Source organism: Perognathus longimembris, chromosome 18, assembly GCF_023159225.1.
Source record: "Perognathus longimembris pacificus isolate PPM17 chromosome 18, ASM2315922v1, whole genome shotgun sequence".
Taxonomy (NCBI): domain Eukaryota; kingdom Metazoa; phylum Chordata; class Mammalia; order Rodentia; family Heteromyidae; genus Perognathus; species Perognathus longimembris.
In genome coordinates this window covers 24052898-24076295 of record NC_063178.1, presented here as the reverse complement: position 1 = coordinate 24076295, position 23398 = coordinate 24052898, and the positions used below count along the sequence as shown (strand labels likewise).

At 35.9% G+C, this 23398-nt stretch overlaps 1 protein-coding gene and 1 non-coding gene across 2 annotated transcripts in view; both read left to right on the top strand.

Moving 5' to 3' along the window:
* Gpr158 (G protein-coupled receptor 158) overlaps positions 1-23398 on the top strand; it is a 296234-nt gene that overhangs the window by 161712 nt on the left and 111124 nt on the right. The window contains exon 4 of the mRNA XM_048367807.1: positions 933-1156. Coding sequence (XP_048223764.1) covers positions 933-1156 — 224 coding nt within the window. The remainder of the gene's footprint in view (positions 1-932; positions 1157-23398) is intronic.
* Positions 22134-22240, top strand: LOC125367358. The gene has a single exon (XR_007214056.1). It is a non-coding gene; the product is annotated as a U6 spliceosomal RNA (small nuclear RNA).

Sequence of the window (23398 nt, the reverse complement as noted above, 5' to 3'; positions counted from 1 at the left end):
TCTACCACTTGAGCTACAGCTCCACTTCTAGCTTTCTGGTGGCTAACTGGAGATAAGAGTCTCACAAACTTTCCTGCCCAGGCTGGCTTCAATTCTAAGATCTCAGCCTCCAAAGTAGCTAGGATAACAAGTGTGAGCCACTAGTGCCTAGCTGAATTTTTTTAATTTGTTGGATTTCAGTTTGGTGTTTATCTCAGCTCAGTGTTAAAGATAATCTTTAAATATTTGACTTCAAAGGTAACTTAAGTTTGATAACTGAGATGGAAGAATATAAAATTAAACAAAAGACCTATAGCAGCAGTAAGTAAATAGTGTGAAAATGTCTTATGGTTATGCAAAGTGGGAAATTGCATGATAGTTTGTAAGTATAGATTGTGCTCTGATGGCACAACTGCATACTGAAAAACTGTTGTTTAAGTACCATTTTATCCAATTTAGTTCTAATGAACTTGGTAGATGAGATCCTCCACTAAATTAAGAAGCAATCAAACCCTCATTTTGGATCCTGTGCCATATATGTCAAGAAGTTCTAAAAGTGATGGGAATATTTACTTAGTCTATAAAACAAATTAACTTTGCCATCCTTCCCCTGGTTAATCGTTTAACAAGTATTTGTGGAATATGATTTGGGCCTTAGAGAGTATCCGTTTGGTGGAATGATGATATCCAAGACAGCAGATTGTTCTCTGCCCTTGAGGCATTTTGTTTTCATATTTGCAATTTTTTCTCAATTATTCTGAATGATAATTTTAAAACCAAGGGAAACCAAAACAATTCTGAGTCCATTAGCCAAGGAAGTCTCATAGCAGGATAGTTGACAAAATAGCTAATAGGAAGATGAGTTGTGAGGTGAAGATGGGGTGTGACTCTGTATTCTATCTTATCTACCACAGAGGTGCAAATAACATTGTGGTTTTATTTGCAACTTTCAGGAAGGGGTCCAGATCATCATTTCTCAGGAAGTGCAAAAGATGTGTCAGAAGAAGCCCACGTCTGTCTCCCCTGCCGAGAGGGCTGCTTGTACTGTGCAGATGACAGCCCGTGCTTTGTCCAAGAGGATAAGTACTTGCGACTTGCCATCATCTCCTTCCAAGCCTTGTGCATGCTACTTGACTTCATTAGTATGCTGATCGTCTACCACTTTCGCAAAGCAAAGGTAAACCCAGGTACCCTGGTGATAATCTTCCTTCATATTATGGAATAACCCCTTCTCTTTTGGGGGCAAATGGAATTTCCAAATCCAAGTTACTATTCTACTAAGCAGAACACTTTCTGAAATATGATTGAAAAAAATATATTCTCTAGCTTCTAAGTAAATATAAAGGATCATAATAATAAGTTATCTTAGTATTTTTTTTTTTACAGAACATTCTCCCTACTTCGCGTGGGGCTCAAATGCCTTATTTAATTGAAAGACACTTCAGGACATCACCTCTTTGGCCACTTGAGGGATTTATTCTGTCTGTACCTAGTGAAATTTTTATTTTTTTCTATTTAAAAACTTTTTTTTTGGCAAATCCTGGGGCTTGAATTCAGTGCCTGAGCACTGTCCCTGGCTTCTCTTTGCTCAAGGCTAGCACTCTGCCACTTGAGCCACAGCGCCACTTCCGGGTTTTTCTATGGATGTAGTGCTGAGGGATTGAACCCAGGGCTTCATGCATGCTAGGCGAGCACTTTCCCAGCCTCCTATTTAGAAAATGTTTTAAATTCATTATTTTCTTTTAATTACTAAGTCATATTCAAACATGTTTAACAATTCACCTAACTTATTTGTTGTATGTATGCCAGTCCTGGGTCTTGAATTCAGGGCCCAGGCTCTGTCCTCAAAGGTTTTGTTCAAGGTTAATGCTCTATCACTTGACCCACAGTTTGACTTATGGCTTTTTACTGATTAATTGGAGATAAGAGTCTCCAGGATTTTCCTTCCCAGGCTGGCTTTGAACTGTGATCCTCGGATCTCAGCCTCCTGAGTAGCTGGGATGACAGGCGTGAACCACCAACACTGGCCTATTCACCTACTTTTGAATGCACTATACTTTGAAGAATAAATTGATTCATGACCTTGTATTTAGTTTTCTGTTAGTGTCTCATGATGATAGTGACCCTGGAAGACTGTAGGTGGCTTTTGAGAGCATGGATCTCTTAGTCCTGTTTGAGAAATTAGCGTTGTACAGATCTGCATGCTTCTCAGTGAAGGGCAGAAGGAATCCTAAAGTGTTCAGGGGAGAGTTTTCTAGGGATCTTTCTCCAACAGTCACCAACTAGTTGTATATGGCCAGGATTGAATTGTACTTTGTAGTTCTGCGGCTGACAGAAAAATGGTTGTATCACTCATAAGAAAAACTAAGCTTAAGGTTTCCGTCTTTTCTGAATTCAAATGAACTCTTTACCTGGGCAATGTACAGACTGGTATAGATTGTAGAAATTATTGCAAGTATAGTGTTCCTGTTAGAAATTTTGAAAAAATTTAATTTTCAGTGATTGTTATGAAGCCTCAAGTTCAGATAATTTCTGAAGGCTGTGTTAAGACTCTAAGTGAGTATGTCCATTATGTTAAGGTTGTAGGTATTTGTTATTTCTAATAGTTTCACTAAGAGAAATATGTAATGCAAATTAAAATCCAAGCTTTGAGTCAGCAGGAAAATACAGATAGGAAAATTGTTCTTCATTCACTTACTATGCTGGGGAGGCAACAAACAATGTGATAATTTGTTTATAGCTAAAAATAGTAGGAAACAGGAATTAGGGAATATAAAACCACTTGAGGAAAATTGTTGTGTTTTGTTTCTTAAAAGCGTCAGTGGGAGAGCAGTTAGAATTGGAAGGTCTATTGAAAACACTTCTGAAATCTCTCGGATAGGATGAATATTAATGGATTTTAATCAGTAATGATTGCTATGATGAATTGGTGATACATTGGGTAGAATATTAATTGGCTATTGAGAAAACTTCAAGATGGATGGATGGTTTAATCTATGCTAATGTCTTTTCACATTGCCAAGGTTTTCAACCTTTCGAATTTCCCCGGACCTTCACATGAAATGACAGGTTACTGACCAAAATCCTATTCTTTTTCCATGGCTGCTACAAGAATGGGTATATCCATGTATCATTTCGGTAAAAATTTTAGATATAAGAAGAAGGAATAACTTAGTTGTTATCTAGCTGAAGAAGATAACCTTTTGAGAAGTCACTTTTCACAGAATAGATAACATAACAAAAGGCAATAATAGAATCAGTGAGCATTTGTACATGGAAGAAAGGAAATATTTAGGGCCATTTTGTCTTGTGACTTCAATGCTACAAGCAGTGGGTTAACTATAAAACTTATAAAACGTTGCCAGTATAGAGATTACAGTAGGGAAAAAAAACAACCAGTTGTAATGAAGAAGTAGCATAACAATTGTCAATCAGAGGATAGATTCTAGAGCCAAATTGTTTTGGATTTGAATTCTGTCTCAGCACCTTGAATACTGCAATTTTTAAAAGAAAATTGTTTAGTTTTTTTTGCCTAGTTTTTCCTGTTTAAAATGAGGTTAATACACATATACAAAAATTAATTGAAAATGTAGTGTAAATCTAAATGGGAGAGGCAAAACTAAGAGACGTTTCATAGAAGAGAATATAAGCATAAATCTGAGGAGTCCAGTGAAAGACACACATCTGAAGAGAAATGTATTCTCTTGTCTACAAAAAGAGACCCTGAAAGAGGTCAGGGGAACACCTGATGGAGGAAAGGATCTCAGCTGGAATCTGACTTCTCTGCTGCTCCTTTTGTCAGCATGTGAGCCATATATATCTTCAACCATTTTCACCAGAATTCATTGTATGTCATATCCTAATGGCTTTTACCTCCTTTAAAGACTGCTAGAAGCGAATCATTCCAAAACATGGGTCATTTTCTTTCTTTCTGTGAACTGACTGAAATATCCACATTGACAAATGAGAAACAGGAAAAGTATGGACTTTATTAAACACAGAAGGTGATCCCTTTGTTCTAAGCAGCAAGAAAATGTGCTGCAATGGTAATAAAGTGTTTCTTCTCAATTGACACATCAGGTGCTCATATGATGAAATCCATATTGGTACAGAAATTGGTCTCTCAGTTGCATTTTGAACACCTTTACGTGAAAGATGTTTATCAAATACATGTAATTGAAAGAGGCTTAATTAGGCCCAAAAGTGAACTCTGTAGCAAATAATGAATGTTTATTATGGATCATTTAAAATGAACAAATAATATTCTGTTACATTTTGGGGGTGGCAATTTAAGGAGCAGACTAAATTTTCCTTCACAGAAACATTTCAGGAAATAATTACCTACAGTATCCTTATGACTTTTGTCAAAGATTAAAACTATCAGTAAACATGAATGATTTTGAATACAGTTTGTCTTTTAAAACAGCAGTGGTTTTAATATTATGTTTTAAGGAGACAAATTTTAAATGTTACAGAATTATTTCTGCAGTTTTTTTACAAAATATTATGATAAGGAACATATTTTATCTATTAGTTATTCCAAAGAGAGTATGGTCTCTTATGAATTAATAATGTTGTGTTGGTAAAATTTATTTCTGAATGGAAATTACAAAGATCTACTGAGAGTAAGAGCAGCTTATACATTATCTAAAAGTAATCTTTTACTAGATTTACTCTTAGAAAATTTTACCACTTTGTTTTTGAGTTTGGCAATATAAGAAAGATAGTAATTTTTGAAGTGAATATACTGCGGGTGATATTTTTCCTGTCCAATACTGTAAGAGTCCCCTTTTCAATTAGAAAATAATTTGCAAGGAAGTTAATAACAATGCTAATTTCTGGTTTGGAAAATTAGATGTTTTAACATAGTGTGTAAACTAATTTTGTAATGAAATTTTATCAGGCTAATGATGATGTTCTAATGTCTAATTTGTGTAAAGCAGACATACATCACTTTTTTATTATGGCGAATTATCTAAAATTTACCAATTTAACCATTTTAATTATATAGTTCAGTGGCTTTGAAGACATTCACATTATTATGCAAACATAATTACTATCCATTTTAATTTTAATAAATTTATGGCCTTCACCTCAGCTTGCATGCACTCCCTCAGATATTTTGTCAACAACAAAATATTTTATGAGCTCTGAATATAGCTCTGAATAGAAGTTGTTCGTCAGAGTTTGATAGTACATCTGTAATTCTGGGTATGTGGAAAACAGAGCTGAGAGAATCATGACTTAAAGCCAGCCCTGGTAAAAGGGTTAGAGACCTAACCTTGAAAACAGTGCTTTATACCTGTAATTGTAGCTTTGTAGGAGGAGAGGAAGGAGAACTGTGGTTCAAGGCCCATCTGAGCAAAAATATAAGACATAATCTGGAAAATAGCTAAAGCCTTTTGGCTAGGGCTGTGTGGTTTAAAACATATCCTTAAGGAAAAGTTACTTGCAAATTAGCTAAATAGTTTCTTCTGGGGATGGAGCTACTGGGGCTCACACTCAAGGTCTTACACTTGCTAGGAAAGTGAATTGAGATATGCCCCCAGTCCTTTTGACTTTTAGTTTATTTTTCAGATAGAGTCTTGTACTTTTATTGAGCTAGCCTCAGACTGGTCTTCCTACCTTACCACTTGTGTAGCTGGGATCACACATCTGTACCACCATAGCCACAACAAGATTGATTTTGAGACAAGGTCTTAGTGATTAATTTAATTTTTGTAAGACTGGCCTTTAACGTGATGTTTCTGTCTCCATCTCCCAGATAGCTTGGATCTGTCTGTCTATCTATATCTTAGGAATCATAGGAAAAATGCTCAATAGGAAAATATATAAAATATTAGTTAAAAGTGTAGGCAAACTTGGACTTTGATTCTTCTATCTGTGGTTCACAAATAGGAGATGAAAAGTATATCATTGGGGATAAGTGGTACATCATTTTGTTAGCCATTGCAGTTCTTTATCTTGAGATGACAGGTATGTGTCACTGGGTCCACCCACTGATCAGTATGGAATCTCCCAAACTTTTATGTCCAGGACACCTCTCAGTCTTTGTCTCCCAAGAAGCTAACATTACAAGGTTGAGCCACTGTACTCATCTTGGAGTTACAGAATTCTTACATCTCCCACTTAAGTTTGGTACTATCTTCATTTTACATTAAATAAATCAAGGAATGGATAATTTACTTCTTGAGGAAACTAGAATTTATACACATTTGTGTAACTATAGAGCCATTTCTGTATTTCAGCTATTGTGCTATACTATTTCTTATATGTTCATAATGAAATTTAATCTTAATTTTTTAATGATCAGCACATCCCTCATCTCATTATAGTTGAGTTAGTTTTGCCCTAGTTTCATTCTGCCTTTTCAAAATTCACATGTTCCGTGGCTAGGTATTCTGTAGTAAGTGAAGTCTTCCAGGGCAGCAGCTTGGTGGCTTTATATATTCTTGACACTTTTGCATGTAATGGCATCCTCAATGTCTTAACCAGGCTTTATATATTCTTGACACTTTTGCATGTAATGGCATCCTTAATGTCTTAACCAGGAAGCAAAATGTAGGTGTGGGTGTGGTTGTGCACACACACATACATATGTATGTTAGGATAGTGTTAGGGTAAATGTACTGTGAAGAATAGAGAGAAAAATGGTTTACCTGTAGGCATCTTTTTCTTTGTGTGCTTCTTAAGAATAATCATTTAAATAATCATCTGTTAGCAGTAATACTAATTATGAATTATGAAGAGCAACTAAAGTGATTGTAACATATTTGTATATGCCTTCAGAGACATAAATGCTTAATTATTACCAAAGTTCCATTACCAAATTCTCTTGAGGCACTCATGTTTATTAATGTTTATTTATAAAGCCAGTCACTTATTAAGTATGCTAAAAATAGCTTTTAAAAATCAATGTACAGCATACTCAATTGCTTGCCATTTGAAAAATATTGTGAGTTCAAAATCATTGCTTTTTCCCAAAAATTCCTAGAATCTTGACGTGTAGCCTAACAAACATCATGCAAACGAAGGACTTTACACAATCATAATTAATGCCTCCATTACCTATTTATTCATGAATAGTTATCTGTGTTTAACAAATGATTGTACTGGCTTGCCCAGGAGTATTTCACAATAGGGATAGGAATATGAACACATATAATATATGTAAGACCATGTGGCCACTTGGCAGCAGTGAAGAAAAGTGACTAAGGTCACAGATGGTACAGTATATCCATCTAGCTGTCTTCCTGGCTCTCATTTATTCACTTGTAAGCTGGGTAAGTCACCAACCTCCTTTTCATCTTACTTTTACTCCACTGTAAAATGGAAATAACAATAAATCTATCATTCTGGGGTTGTAGTAAAGATTTAAATATGTGGAATATTGATAATTGATCATTACAAATAATGGCCTTTAGAAAGTGCTCAGTAAATGTTAACTATGAATACGAGTGTGTTCAGAACACGACAGTAGCATAAAAATAAGAGTGATCTACATCTACCCTAGGTGATCTAGGAACACTTCAAAGAATTGACAAGTGTATCTGAGACAGTCTAGGCAGACCCTTGCACATCCAAGGAAATTAAAATATATAAGTATGGATCCTCAAAATACCTGATACAGCATAGGACTTTATCATAGGATAAAGTCCAGTTGTGATAAGGTATGGAACTCACTAGCTATATTATTTATACATGCATATATATATATATATATATATATGAATTTGTCAATGTAAAAGTAAGTTTGTAAGTATTTCCTCAGTCAGTGTTTTTTGCTGAGCAAAGGTGTGTGTGTGCCTGTGCACCTGCTCCTATGTGTGTGCTATGCAGGAAAGTAACCAATACAGTGAAAAGAGATGATAGGATTGGATAGAATCATGACAATAATGGGGTTGGGCAATGTATTCACATGGAATTGTTTCCAAGTTTGCTGGGGTTGAAGTCACAGTCTTAATCCAACTCTCAAGAGTAACTAGGAGGGAGTGGGAGGTAAGAACAGAAAGAGAGAGTGGGAGATGAGATTCCAGGAAGGAAAGATGTGGAAGTGAAGTTTGGAGTTGGGGAACTGAGGAAGGCCAACATGGACAGAAGGTGGTGGAGTGGCAGTGGGAGACGGAAAGGAAAGTGTGGGGAGGGAGTCCAGAGCCAGCTATTCTGAGGCCTAAGATGTTAGTAAAGAATTTTATTTTAATTGAATTTATAAGGCACTGAGGATTGAAGCAGGAAAATAGATTATTGTATTTATTAGGATCCTGTTTCCTGATGGCTCTTTTATTGATTATCAAACCAATTTCTCTACTTATTGTGTAGAAAATAAATTAGGTAGAGACAAGTATAACACGGGAGAAATAATAAACCCATTGAGTGAGTTCAGGTGAGAGCCAGCGGTGCTGTGTGGTTAGAGAAAAGAAGCTCAACCATTGACATTCATTTGCAGACAGAGCTGACAGGGCTTGCTAATAAAGTTGGTGAAGAAGGTGAGGAAATTTTAAAAACTATAAAATTTGATTCCTTCAGGCATGTCACTTGGAAAACTTGATGAAGAGTAGTGCTTTCTACTAAAATTAGGATAATGATAAACACTTTGGAAAGTCTCTGTTTAGGTGTGTTAAGCTTAATAAGCATTGAAATACATTAAATATATAGGTTATATTTGAACTTCAGATCTGATATTCAAACTTACCAGAGCATTCTTTATTTTTTTCTGGGAATCCTGAGGGTAAACCTACCTCCGACATGTGAGATACATGAACTGGAAGCCAAGAGCAGGAGTACGACAGAGTTGTAAATTAGTGGTCATAAGTGTCAAGTTATGGGGATTAAGTCTGGTTAGGGAATGAAAGCATCTATATATGACATGTATAATGAGGAAAAATTAGGAAAATGCCAGGAGTAGGCTCTTCGGTTTTTTCAAGTAGAAGGTAAGAAGTCTTTGAATATCTGAGGAGTAGTCAAAGAGAAGAAAGAAAAATTGATCCTTGTCATATTACAGAACATAGGAGTTGGATTTATTTAAAAGTAGAACACAGCCAACTGTGAATGATAGAATAAAATAGGTGAGAAAGAAATGCATACTACTGACTGATATACTAAAATAGGGGAAAAAGAAACGCTGGACTTGGCCACATCGAGTTTCAGGCAGCCTCGGCAGTATGTTCTTACACAATGTTTAAGGAAATAAAGCACATGTACACAAGTCTTACACAAATCCTATTTGGGAAGAAACTGAGGAATAATGCATTGACTAGAAAATGGCACTTAAAACATGAAAAACTGAACTCTCCTGGGGGTTTATTTAGATTAAGACGACCGCTAAACCAGTTTTCAGAACAGACAGAATAAAAGAAAGAAAAGGAACCATGTAAGCCCACACAATAGTTTTACTGAGATGAGGCAGAACAGAAGGGTTCTGAAGAAGAGGGGTTTGTTAACATAGAGAGCAGTCAAGACAAATGAGCCCTAAAGTCATTTACCTCTGTATCCACGACATACCGTTTTAATCATGATGCTTTTATTGCTTTGATAGCTAGTATTATTAATATTAGTTTCCATAAAACTCCTGGATATTTTAGTCATTTTACATAACTTGGAGAAAGCATGTTAAACCAATGCAAAATTTTTGTGATTTTTGTGATTGCAGTTAATAATTCAAGAACAATTGTTCATGTGGAAAAATTAGCTCATGTTCTTTCACCATTTGCAGCAAATGCTAAATGAAAATACATCTGATGATCATAGAATTATTTTTTTGGCATTGGTACTGACTGGGACTTGAACCCATGACTTTGCTTGGCTGCATTAAAAATGCACTAATGCTCTGTTAATTGAGTCACCTCCATGTCCTCATTGCATTGAAAACTTTTGCCTGTGCCATTTTTGAGCAGTGATAGGAGTTTAAGTATTATTGCAGTGGATTCTGGAGGAAGACTGAACAAAGGAAACTGAGTTAAAATGTATAGCATTCTCTTTGGAAGCCATTTCCTTATTTGCTTAGGTAAGCAGATAAAGCAGATAAAGGACATGATCAAATGACCAAAGAAGAGACTGAGTGAGGAGGGAGTTTTGCTTATTTGTTTAAATGGCAACATATTTATAAATTGTTATAAAAACAAAAATAGCAGGTTGAAAATACAGGATAAACATGGAATAATATGTGGAGCAGGGAAGCATGAGCAACAGAAGAGAAGAGAATCCTAAGTAGAGGTGGACAGATATGAATTTTATCTGCAACTAAAGAAAGTACCAAGTGTTCTCAGTTAAAGTGGGGTAGAGACTCAAGAAGACTATGAAACTTTGGTTTTAGTAGGCCACTGCAGGAAGGAGACAGTCCAAGTGCTCATATAGGGATTGCTGAGTGCCATATCAGACTATCAAACGAGATTGGGCACGTTCAGGGTGGTATGGCCTTAGACAGCTGAGTGCCATATCAAATTGGAAAGCACACAGGTTTCTCTGAAAAGAAAGAAAGACAGAAAGCTGGAAAGATGGTAAATATTAACATAAGCAATTATGTTATCTAAAGTCTGTCATACAAGGAACTGCCAGTATTTTGCAAGTTTGTACTTTAAGACCATTTGTTTTCCTCTTAAAACTGATTTACAAAATGTAAATCTCTCTATGCCTTGGTGCATTCATAGCATGAACATGTGTGACCATTAGTTATTTGTAGAGAAGTCCCAAGGAGGAAAGGATACACCCGTAGTTAGAATCTTCTCTTATAAATGGAGAAATCAGTGCCTAAAGATATTCTTGCTTACTCATAGTTAAATGAACAATGTCCCCCAAATTTAATGAAAGGAGTATATTTTATGTGACATTAGTAGGAATATTATAGTTTCAAGTCACCTTCAGCCAGACCTATCATCCTTTGACCTAGTAAGACCTAGGTTATATGGACCTAGTTATAATTAGGCTCATCCTTGTTAACATTTAAGTCACGAGGTAGGGTGGGGTGGGATGGAGAGCTTTTCTTAGGTTGTATTTTCTAATCCAGGGCCTCTGAGATCAGAAAATTAGGACTTGTGCCTGTTTTTTAAAAAATAAAAAATATATCTTGTGACATGTGAAAATGATATGAAATTCACATTTTAGTATTCATAAATAAAGTTACACTGGAATACAGACACACTTGGTTATCTCCATATCGTCTCTGGCTGATTTCATGCTAAAGTAGCAGAACTGAGTAGTTGCAATGGAGACATCATGGCCTAGAAAAACTAAAATATTCACTGTGCTGCCCTGTACAAAAACAAAATTCCTATCTCCTGAAATATAGCACTTGCATAGTCCAGTTTCCATTCCCATCTGTCCATCTCTCAGTGCTCTGCTCCTTGTGGCTGCACGTGTGCCGAGGGTGCTCAGTGGGGGGCCTTCCTGTGCTTCAGTTAGGAGACTAAATTGACCTGAAAAAAGTACACACTCAGGGAAGAAGACTTATGGACTTTGTAATCTTGTTTTGCAAAGTCTCTGAAACTTAAAGCACTTTTATAATGCCGATGACTGTTCATAAGGATCCTACAAGGTGCAGGATTTTTTAGAAATCAAACAGTCTTTTAAGTTTGTTTATTCATTATCATGAGATCCACATTTATTTTGTCACCTCTCTATAAAATATTCCAAACTTTAAGTACAATGCAGTTTTATATTACTACTGAGGGCTCTTAGGGGGATATGCATTTTCTATTTCAGAATATAATATTCAGATAGGATTATTTTTGACATTTCAGTAATACAGTCAGATTTTAGCTCTAGGATCTACATTTCAAGTAGATTAAAGGGTAGGCTTCATGGTTTAATTTCTAAAATGTTCGGCTTCATTTTCCTTGTGAAAAATAAGAAAAAGAAGCAAAGTGATGAATAAGAACAGAGAAACTTAAAACAAGTAAAAAGTAACCTTTATGAGCCAATAGCAGTAGAAATTTAATACATAATTATTATGAGGCTATAATGATTCATACCTTCCATTTATTTCCTTTTTGTCTTGGAGCCTTATGATTCTTTTTATTCACAGAATTTTCTTTCTACTCTACTTTTCCCTCTTTACCCAGCATACAGAAATGTTTTAATAATGACATGATTCTGCTCCTCTCCCAGGCTACCCACTTCTATTTAAAGGTGTGTCTATTCTTGATTGTGTTAACAATTACAGTGGCATGTGCTAGCAATGAAAGATACCTACCTTTCCTACTTAGTACTTTTTGTAATTTCCTTATTCTTCAATGAATTCACTTCACAATCCCCAACCTCATGACTACTAGGTTCTTGTTGCCTATTAACTTACTGTTGGTAGGTAACTAATATTTTCCCAACCTTGGTTTGGATGGATATGAGCTGAATTTATTAGGTGATCAATTTCAGAAGCAACAATTAAGGTGAGCTGAGCCCTTCTAAAATCTTAAGTGAATCTCCTGGAATGAGGTCTCCATGTATATTAAAAATTTTAAATCATTGTAGCACTTATGGCATACTTTAGAATTGGTACCCATTAACTTATATCGTCAAGAATTGTATTCTATGTCCTTTTCTGTGGCTAGACGTAAACCCTAAAACCAGTGTTACTTAGCTGAGGAAGTAAAAATGAGATGTTTTTCTTTAGTAATCTCATGTTGATCGTTACATAATAAAAAAGGAAAAAAGTATACATATTATAGTTTATCCATCTCTTTTGGTTTTCCTAGTTAGGAAGATGCAAAACCAAGGGAAGATATATTTCTTTTTTTTAATACTTATTTATTGTCAAAGTGATGTACAGAGAGGTTACAGTTTCATATGTTAGGCCTTGGGTACGTTTCTTGTACTGGAAAACAGTGAATTTCAGGAATGTAGGAGAGTGAAAGGGAGTCCTATAAACCATTCAGGATCCGTTCTGTGAAATTTAATTCCTCAGCTTTTATGCAAGGCCATGAAATAACTGAAAGCACATTTCTTTTAAAATGTCTGTAAATGTTGAGATGGCTCAAATATGGGAGCTGATTCTAAAGGCTCCAATATGGAGGAAAGCTTTTGCTTCAGTGCTGTGGATCTTAGCCGGATGTGAACAAACCAGAAAAGAATCCAAGGGGTTTCTTTTTGTTTTGTTTTATTTTTGTTTTTGTGAAATTTCTTTGACACAACTAAGCAAACAGAGGAATGCTTGCCTGAAAGTAAATGAGCAGTTAGGCGTAACAACAAATGAACTAACAATGTAGAAGGCAAACACTATTGGCTCACCAGTGAGATAAATATGGGAACAGATGAAATGACATGACTACATAAGACAGATGTAACAGAAACAGACAGCAGATGAGATTCACATCTAAATAATAGAGGCAGCTGGATGTCAGTTGAACCCAATAGTCTCTCTTCTTTTATTATCTCAGCCTGGGTAATCTCAGACATTTCCTCTCCTCTGCAGACCCATAATCTCAGCTGTCTAATTGATACCTCTGTTTGTATGTCAATACATCACTATGTTTGAAACCAACCCGATTTTGCTCTGCTAAACAATGCACCCCAATCTTGTCTGTCTTATGATCCACCATTGCATAAGATTCATTTAGAATCAGTGCTATCGACACATCTTTTCCCTTTATTTTCCACAAAATCTTTTCAATTTTGCAGCCTCAAATTGATTCCTTCCAATGCTTCCCTCTTGCCAAAAGTCTCTCTTGGTTGTTGAAGAACCTTTATGCAGCCATCTACTCCCCCTTCAATATATTCTTCATACCACAACCAGAGAAAACTTTTCTACATTTAGTCTTATTATTTAATACCAGTCTCTTTTCTCCAAAAAAAACTGTGATGATTTAGTACTACTACCGTAGGATAGAGACCCAACATGATTAGCCTTGGTTTTTTTCACAACTTTGACACTGACTTCTTTTCTCCTTTCTTTTAGGCTCAACCACAACTTCCTTTTTGTTTTTTTTAAGTTGATCATGGGGCTTGAACTCAGGGCCAGATCACTGTCCCTGGGCTCTTTTCCCCAGGGCTAGTGTTCTACCACTTAGAGCTACCGAGCCACTTACCATTTTCGGGTGGTTAATTGGAGATAAAAGTTTCATGGGGACTTTTCAGCCAGGGCTGGCATTGCACCATAATCTTCAGATCGGAGCCTTCCAAGTTGCTCGGATTTCAGGCCTGAGCAACCAGCACCTGGCTTCAGCCATATGTTTCTTTTAATTGATGAGATTTGTTTTCCTGGGACTATCTACCGCTCTTTTTATTTGCAATGTTATCATCTAGTAGTAAACTTTTTATTTTCCTTTATATATTTCAGATCCCCACTCATCCCTTACCTTTAGTAAAGCCTATCTGTCTAAGAGAATAATGATCACTTGTTTTTAATCTCCCAAGTGCACTATTTTTTTTTTTTTTTGCCAGTCCTGGGCCTTGGACTCAGGGCCTGAGCACTGTCCCTGGCTTCTTCCCGCTCAAGGCTAGCACTCTGCCACTTGAGCCACAGCACCGCTTCTGGCCGTTTTCTGTATATGTGGTGCTGGAGAATTGAACCTAGGGCCTCGTGTATCCGAGGCAGGCACTCTTGCCGCTAGGCTATATCCCCAGCCCCCAAGTGCACTATTTTCATTGAGAATGTCTTCCATAATATGATTGAACTTCCTAATAATGTAATCTTTTGTAAGGAGGAATTTTAAAAATGCTAGCCATAAGGAAATTGAGTCATGAGAGTATCTGAATAAAGAAAGAGTAGAAAGCAAACTCAACAGACCAATAGACTTTTTTTCAGTGGTAAAAGTCTGAGAAGGATGCCAGTCTTCTAGCCAGTCTGGAGCAACCATGGTGAGTTCTCTTACAATGATGTCTCCTTTTCTTAGGGCAAGAGAGTGAAGTCAGGTATGGAAGGGGTCTGGGGCAGTTTGTCAATAGAGGGGCAGGAGAGGAACAGAGAAAGGGGATTATTGTGAAAATTATCAGTTTTTAGCAGACAAGTCAACAGAATCTATGGCCCTCAATCCAGATTATCTCTTTTACAGCTTCAGGGTATATTTGGAGAGAGGGAAGAGATGGGAGCAAGGAAGCAACAAGGGCAATTCTAAGATATGGCTGTCGAGGGAAAAGGAGAGTGCTCTTAGTTTGCCATTTTCTATCATTAGCTATTTGGGAGATAGAGATTGGAAGATCACATTTCAGAGTCAATAGGCAAGAATAAGTTCATGGAGACTCTGTCTCAATCAATGGTGAGGTACAGTGATACGTGCCTGTCATCCACAGAAACATGCAGAAGTACATGTAGGAAGAGCACAGCAAAGGCTGGCCTGGGCATGAAGCAAGACTCGAACGCCAGCAAAGGGCTGGAGGTGTGGAGGAAGTGTACAGTGTCTGCCTACCAAGCATGAAGCCCAGATATCAATCCCCAGTACCACCACCACCAAAAATAAAAAGTAGAGTCATCTTGACATGATTGATTAGAAAACATGAGTCAATGGTAGGTGTTTCTGGTTTACTACTGAACAGCCCCAGATCCTCAAGCATCCTCAGGAGGACGTGATAGTCTCTGTATTTTTAGGCATCCTGAAACCCACTCAATTTCTTCACCATAACAAATGTCTTCTCAGATTCTTCTACACTATAGCTAATGCTTAAGTTGTCATGGAAGTTCCAAAGCATCGATGCTTTTGGTGAAGTACTTTCTAGAATTTTTAGGTAGCTAATGAAAAGAATAGACATAAACATATTAACACTAAATGAGAAAGTATATAGGAATATAGAGACAGTAACACTTGATTTTAAATGGATACTTGAGGTATATCTTCAAGAAAAGGTGGTATTTGAACTGCATTAAGATTTGTATATGAATTTTCTAGGTAAGAAAATATCATCTATGTTGGGTGAGCCAGCTCAAAACTGGTAAACTTAACTACTAAGCAGGTAGACATGGAGAAATCATAATTTGATGACAGCTCAGGAAATGAGCTTCTGATTGCAACTCAACTAGTCGGTGTCTATCATGACACGCAATGCCAGCAATGTGCCAAAGCACAAATAGAGAAATTGTAGTCCAGGCTAATTTGGCTATAAATCTAGATCCCCATCTCAAAAATAACAGGTACCAAGGGGCTGGAAGCATGGCTTGAGCATAGAGTACCTGAGTTCAAACCCCAGTACTACCAAAAGAAAAAGAAAGTAGGAAGGAAGGAAGGAAAGGAGAAAGAGATGGCTGTGGCTAGAAGGAGCATAGAATGTAGTCTGTAGGATGATTTATGAAGATAGGAAGGTTGATAGGACTAGAATATGGAGGGCTTTAAATGCTAATCTAGAGAATTGGGATTTATATATAGCATAAATCATTGTTTTGGTGATATAGGAAGGGAAATGACATCAATGCATTTGTAATTTGCAAAACTGGCTGAATATGGAAGGTGGTTAAGAATGTGTGAAGCTGGAAGTGTAGACAGCAGACAGCGATCTGTGGGAATAGTTTTCAACGGAAAGGGGCGGGGGGGAGTGCTTAAAGGGCAGTAACATGAGGAGTGGAAAATAGGGAATGACTTCTAAAGACCAGGAAGTAGAAATGACATTATATTAGCAATAGCATGATAAATAAAGAGACTAGAATTTTATTCTTTATATGAGTTATGAAACCATTAACAAAGAGGTGATTTGATTTTAGACATGCTAAGGTTAAGTCATTCATTGACCTTTATTGAGAATATTCAGAATTGTTGCTCAGAAAAGAGGTGAGAGCTAAAGAGAGATTTGCATCTATTTTACTAAAATTGAGTGGTACCTCGGGAAAAGAATATGAAAAGAGCAAATTCCTGTTGTTTGTCATACCACAAAGGTTCAGCTAATAAGACCCTTGTCTTAGAAGACCCTAGTCTTCATTGAAAACTTTGCACCACTTGTACAATTTACATTTTAAGATTCAGAAAGCTAATCAAATCATCTTCCTGTCTATTTGCATGGATTAATTTATTCTGCTTGTATCCAAACTAGTACAGAACTGCTTTGAAACAAATAGTTCTATTTACAGCTCTGTATGAGTCAGGAAGTCACAAAATCTTTGTAAATTTTGCAAGTCTGAGAACAGCCTTCATGATGTATGCGTTTAGACCACAGGCATATGGTGAGCCGGTCCTTGGCTTTCAAAGAAGTGTGACTGAGAAAGAGGAGAGTTTGAATGTAATTTAGAAAGGGTTTGAACTGATTTAACATTAATGAATCCATTTTGTCTTAATGGCTATCTTTGTATCTTCATTCTGTTCTCTTGAGATCATATTTTATGGCTTTCCATATATATCTATTTCAGAACCTTTTGTATGTTATCTGGCATGTGGTCTAATCATGTTAATGACTAGATTTGTGACTGTGGTCATTTTAATTAACTGAACAGAGTCTATTTAATTATTTCATGGCTGACATGCTCAAGACAAATTCTAACCTATTTGCTCATTGTATTGGGTCGCTATAAAATTATATCTGCCAAAATCAATTGTAAACAACTATGTAATAAGAACAGATTTTTGACATGAATTAATCTACTCAACAGCAAATAGACACAACATTTTTTTCTACAACAGCCATGAGATAAATGAACCACTCCTTTGTATTTGTCCTAATATTTTAAATCAACAGATAAGATAAGGAAGACTAACTCAACAAAACCTTCTGTGGGTTTTGGTAATAGCAAATGGCATTTATGTTGCTTTATTTGTTTTTATGATGTACTTTGGGCTAAAAGGCATTATCTGAAGCCAGGAGAATGACTTACAAATTGAAAGGTTATAAAAATGTTATTTCAAGTATAACCACAATTGAAATATATTTTTTAAAAATCACTCATGTCTGAATTGAACTTAAGAAGTCATTGAATGACAAAATTGTTTATGTCTAAGGAAGACAGGATTAGAATTTAACTGTTGATTTATAGACATTATATTAAAAATAATTTGGTATGCAGTGAAAATGAGCACACAAATATATTTCATAGAGCTATGCTACATTTGACCATCACAGCATGTTCTTTAAGAATTGGATATATTGCCTTTTGAGTAGCTTTTACAGTAGACTAAAATTAATAGTAATGTAATAGAGATTTCCCTAGGACTACAGAGCCAATAAATCCAGAGTTTATATATTTCCCTAAGACTACAGAGCCAATAAATCCAGAGTTTATACATTTCTCACCATCCCATGAGTAGCGCTCCTAGGTTTTCATAGCGTGCAGACAGAGAACTCTGAACTTATTTTTGCCATTATCTTGATTTTTCTTCTTGTATGGTTTTGTTGCTAAGCTTTCATTAATCTTCATAAAATAAGACTTCCTAAATGAACTCGGTAAACTAATAATAAATTAAAAAACAAGCCCACAAATAATCATACAAACAAGAAAAGAAAATAATAGTCTGGAAATAGTTCTGGAAATTCCTATGCCTGCCACTTTGTGGAAACAGAAGAGGCACTCAGAACACAACCCACCTTCCTTGTATGGAATGTCAGCGAAACTCTAGGAACAGGCTAATGTGGAAGTAGGCCACAGGTTGGAAGATGAAATGCGTGGCCTTTGCAGTAAGGGCCAAAACATGAGCAGAACTAAAGCATGACCGAGGGCTGCTCCCCAAGAGAACAGAAAACTGGAGGCGATCCAGGTTCGTGTCATGGCTGCCTTCCTTCCCATGATCTTGTAACTGTGGTTATCTTTTTTTTTTTTTCTAGCTTATTTGCTAGTCAACTGCAGATAAGTCTTTCAGAGAATGCTTCAGAGAATGGTTATCTTTTCTTTATGTGGTTTTACATGATAAGTTTTTGTCAATTCTCTTTCGTTCTAGGCTTTCCCCCTTATTTCCTTTCTTATCACATCTATAGTTCTTACCTCCTTCTTCCATAAATATTTATTAAATGTTTAGGCCCTAGAGACAACTTGGAATGATCTCCTTTTGCAATCTCTTATAAATAGACTACATCAGTTGCATTTTGGTTCCAGTTTTGTTTTGTGTATTTTAAGTAACTAGAATATCTGTCTCCTTCCATTGGTCTCTCTTCTTTAACTGGAAGTTGTCTTTAGTTGATTATTGCACATATAATAAATGAATATACTCTTGCCAAAAATTAACACAGGAAAAGACATAAAGCAGGGATTGGAATTGTGGCTCAGTTGGTAGCTAATGAGCCAAAGTGCCAGGTACTGAGTTCAAATGCCGGTCTCACACCTACAAAAAAAACAAGAGAAAAGAAAAACAATACAAAGCAGTAAGTGAAAGCTCCAGATAGCCTTACAAATGACAGCTTTACAAAATTGAATTTTGAAATTACAAGGGCAGGTTGAATACTACTTATTCATTCTATAACTGAAAATGTACACTTTTCCATCAACATCTCCCCAGATGAGTTCTGTCAATTTCCTTGAGTAAGTTGCTTGTGTGTGTGTGCGAGTGGGTGTGTCCGTGTGCATGGGTGCGTATGCTGGCTCTGAGGCTTTTTTTGGGTCAAGGCTAGTGTTTTACCACGTAAGACTTTCTGAACAGGCTAGCTTCAAATTACAATCCCCAGATCTCAGCCTCTGGAGTAGCTAGGGTAATAGGCATGAGTCACAGCACCCAGCTGAGCAAGTATTTTTTAATTGGTTTATATTAGTTGTACCAGGAGATTTTATTGTTATAACGCCACACATCTTGATACTATATATCAATCCGTTTCCTCTCCTCTATCACATTTCATGTTCCAATATCCCCCAAACAGCATCTTTAGGCAATTTTTTTTTATCTCCGATACTCTGGCACGTCATTGATAATGTAAGGATGATAATAGGGCACAGTGAGGAAAGAGTTTTTGTCAGTTAATGTGGAGTGGCTTTTATAGAAATTCAGCTGTCATCATCATTGGTGCTATAGTTGTTATTCATTACACCCATTAACAATCAGTAAAGGGGCTGGGAATATGGCCTAGTGGCAAGAGTGCTTGCCTCGTAACAATCAGTAATGTGAGACTATATTTTCAATTGGGAAAACTTGTTAAATGGATGAACTAGCAGTGATTGATTTATTCCTCAGTCCCTATTTTAACCTGTCCAGGGTTCCAGGTGTGCCCGTCATTTTCCCAAACGCAACACTTTTGTTCCCTGAGCATAAATATTTCTCTTCTGTGGCCATCACAATGTAGCCAAAAGCAGACAGAGAAAACTGCAGTCATTGGAGTATTATTAGCAATAGTAACACCATATATTTATGAGTATATTATTTATTTTATCCCTTTATAACAGACAAGTGAGGAATTAGGCTTGGGAGAAATTGAAAGTTAGTGATTAGGTAAAATAAGGAAATTACTTTTATATAGGTATTTTACTTAATGAGAACAGACTTTGATAAAATTATATTAAAAAGTGGCACTGTGGTATTTATTGATGAGGAGAGTCTACTAAACACAACTGAGGACATCTGTGAGAGGATTATGACTTCACTTGCCTGAACCTAGAGGCTTGTCTCTGCCCACCCTGTCTGCCTCACCCACATTTATCTGTGTGAAACCAAGGAGTTCTCGTATGCCAATCACATATATAAATGCATAGCTTTTTCCTTCTCTCCTCTCTTCTCTCACATTTCTTCCTCCACCTCCTTCACTTTTTCTACTTAGGACTTTCACTGTTTATCTTATTCACTAAATCATAGAGGAGTTCATGCATGAAAAATGATGAATTTTCTCTTGCCTTGAAGGTGAATCAACATGACATGACTTTCCAGCTGAAGCATTTATTTTATCAGTCTCTCTCTCTCTCTCTCTCTCTCTCTCTCTCTCTCTCTCTCACACACACACACACACACAGATTTATTTAATGAAACAGTTTGTTAACAAAATTTTGGAAGTTATTAAAATGCCAAACTTAAAAACTATGAGTGTTTCAAGGTAAATTTTGACTACAATGTAAGTTTAAAAGAATTAGATTTAGTCAGTATGCTAACCTGAATATAAAAGTGATGGGAAACATTTAGTTCATGACATCTTCAGTTTGAGTTGCTATAGGCTATTGAGGCAAAAATGCCTTACAGGCAAGTGAAAATATTAATATCGAGATTGAAATAGAAGTTGAAGTTAAAGATAGATATTTGGAGTCACTCATCAGTTTAGCAGAATTTAAAAAGGTTATGACTTTCAGAAAAAACTGGTTTAATAAGATTTCAACTTTTGTTGATGCTAAACACAATAGCTTTAAAAATTGATTACATTGTACTTTCTTTTGGTAATTTTTAACATTACTTTAACAATTACCTACTGTCAACATTTCCATATATACTTATTTCTCTTGTGTCTTTTTGAATTGAATAGTCTGATCTTAATGCATGAGAGATGTATTTTAGACGAAAAGATCCATCACAGAGAAGAAAGCTAATTAAAACATCTATCAGTTTGTGTGACCTTTTTGAATTCAGTATGTAAGAATTAGCACTTATTATCTAGTTAAAAACTTATGAATTAATTATTTGAAAATCTTTCCTGAGTCATGTTCATGATATGAGAATTAAACATTTTAAATATCAAGATAATTATTTAATTGAAACATGTTATAGTTTGTGGATAAGGATATAGCCTGAGGCAGAAGATTTTAGTGAAAGAAATCACTAGAATTGACAACATAAAATGTAAACAGGATGTTCTCTAATTAATATTCCCTATCTTCACTTTGTCTTAGCAAGCAACTTTAGAATGATGCTCTGATATGGACTGAATTTTATAAGGCCCACTTGATTCCTAACACTTCTAAATTTAGGCAAGTCAGAATTCACCATGTTTCACTTAATCCAGGGATAGTTAAAGCTATTTTAGGGCTTGACTTTTGAATTCTTATCTTTATCATTTGAGGATATAAATAACCTTTATAACCCACCTTTGTTCTCACTTGTCAGATATAATATTACTGTCTTGAGTTTCTGAACATCCTACTCCTCTTGCAAATGTGGCTATCTATTGCACTTCATTAAATCATTGCTTATTTTTATTTAGATGCTCATTGTATTTCTGTGTTCATTTGTAAATGTCTTATCAGAATTAAACATTTTTATGTTCTCAGCAGCATAAAATTAGGGGCCTAGAACTTTTAGATTATTTCCAAATGTCAAATTAATAAAATAAGAACTTTCTGTGTTTTACCCTTTTTTTCTAGTCATTCCATACACTCCCAAATATTCAGCTTTGGACATTAAAGACAAGGTTAAGTGCTCACTTCGGCAGCACATATACTAAAATTGGAACGATACAGAGAAGATTAGCATGGCCCCTGCTCAAGGATGACACGCAAATTCGTGAAGCGTTCCATGTTTTTGTCCCATTTGTAAGGAAATGGAAGGACTTGGAAAAAATTATACTAAGTGAAGTGAGCCAGACCCAAAGAAACATGGACTCTATGGTCTCCCTTATTGGGAATAATTAATACAGGTTTAGGCAAGTCATAGCAGAGCATCACAAGGCCCAATAGCTATACCCTTATGAACACATACGATGATGATAAGTGAAATGAACTCCATGTTAGGGAGACAATTGTTATATCACAGTTGTAACTACTTTCAACGTCCCATGTGTATCTGTAGCTTCTATTATTGATGATGTTCTTGTATCACCTTCCTGTGGTTGTACCTACACTATCTCTGTAATTTTATCTGAGTATATTGGAAACGGTGTATACTGGTATTGGAAGTAGGAAATTGAAAGGGAATACTAAATTGAGAGACACAGGGTAAAAAAAGACAAACAACTACAAAAGCAATACTTGCAAAACTGTTTGGTGTGAGTGAACTGAACACCTCAGGGGGGGAAAGGGAAAGGGGGAGGGGGAAGGGGGGTATGAGGGACAAGGTAACAAACAGTACAAGAAATGTATCCAATGCCTAACATATGAAACTGTAACCTCTCTGTACATCAGTTTGATAATAAAAATTTGAAAAAAAAAAAAAAGACCAGGTTAACCATGCTGAGACATTCTATGCTGGTCTCACACTTTCCTTCCTGTCTAAGAAGACTGAGTAGATGCTGCCATGCGAGGGACGACTGATGAGCTTTATTGCAGAGGTGTGAGCATTAGCACTTTACATGATCACCTTGCAGATTATAGTCTTCAATATGCCAAATTAGAAAAACAAACTTCTGATATCAACCAGGTTTCCAACAGTAAAGAAAAATTAATCTGTTGCCATTTACTGTTCAGAGGAAAATAAGCAATGATTTGCGAAATGTCTTGAATTTTTCTGATGTAAAATACATTTACATTTAAAAATGATTGATGTCAAACTAAATGACACTTAAGTTTGTCTTAGTATAGCTGAGTGGTTTTTTGAAAAAATGACCCAATTATTAGCACATTTATTTCAAAAATTTTAGACTTAATAATATTTTATACTTTGATTGTGTGTTCATTCTATTAGGATCTTCTTTCTTGAAGAGACATTTTTTATTCAATTATCTCCTTCTTATTTGAAACTGTATA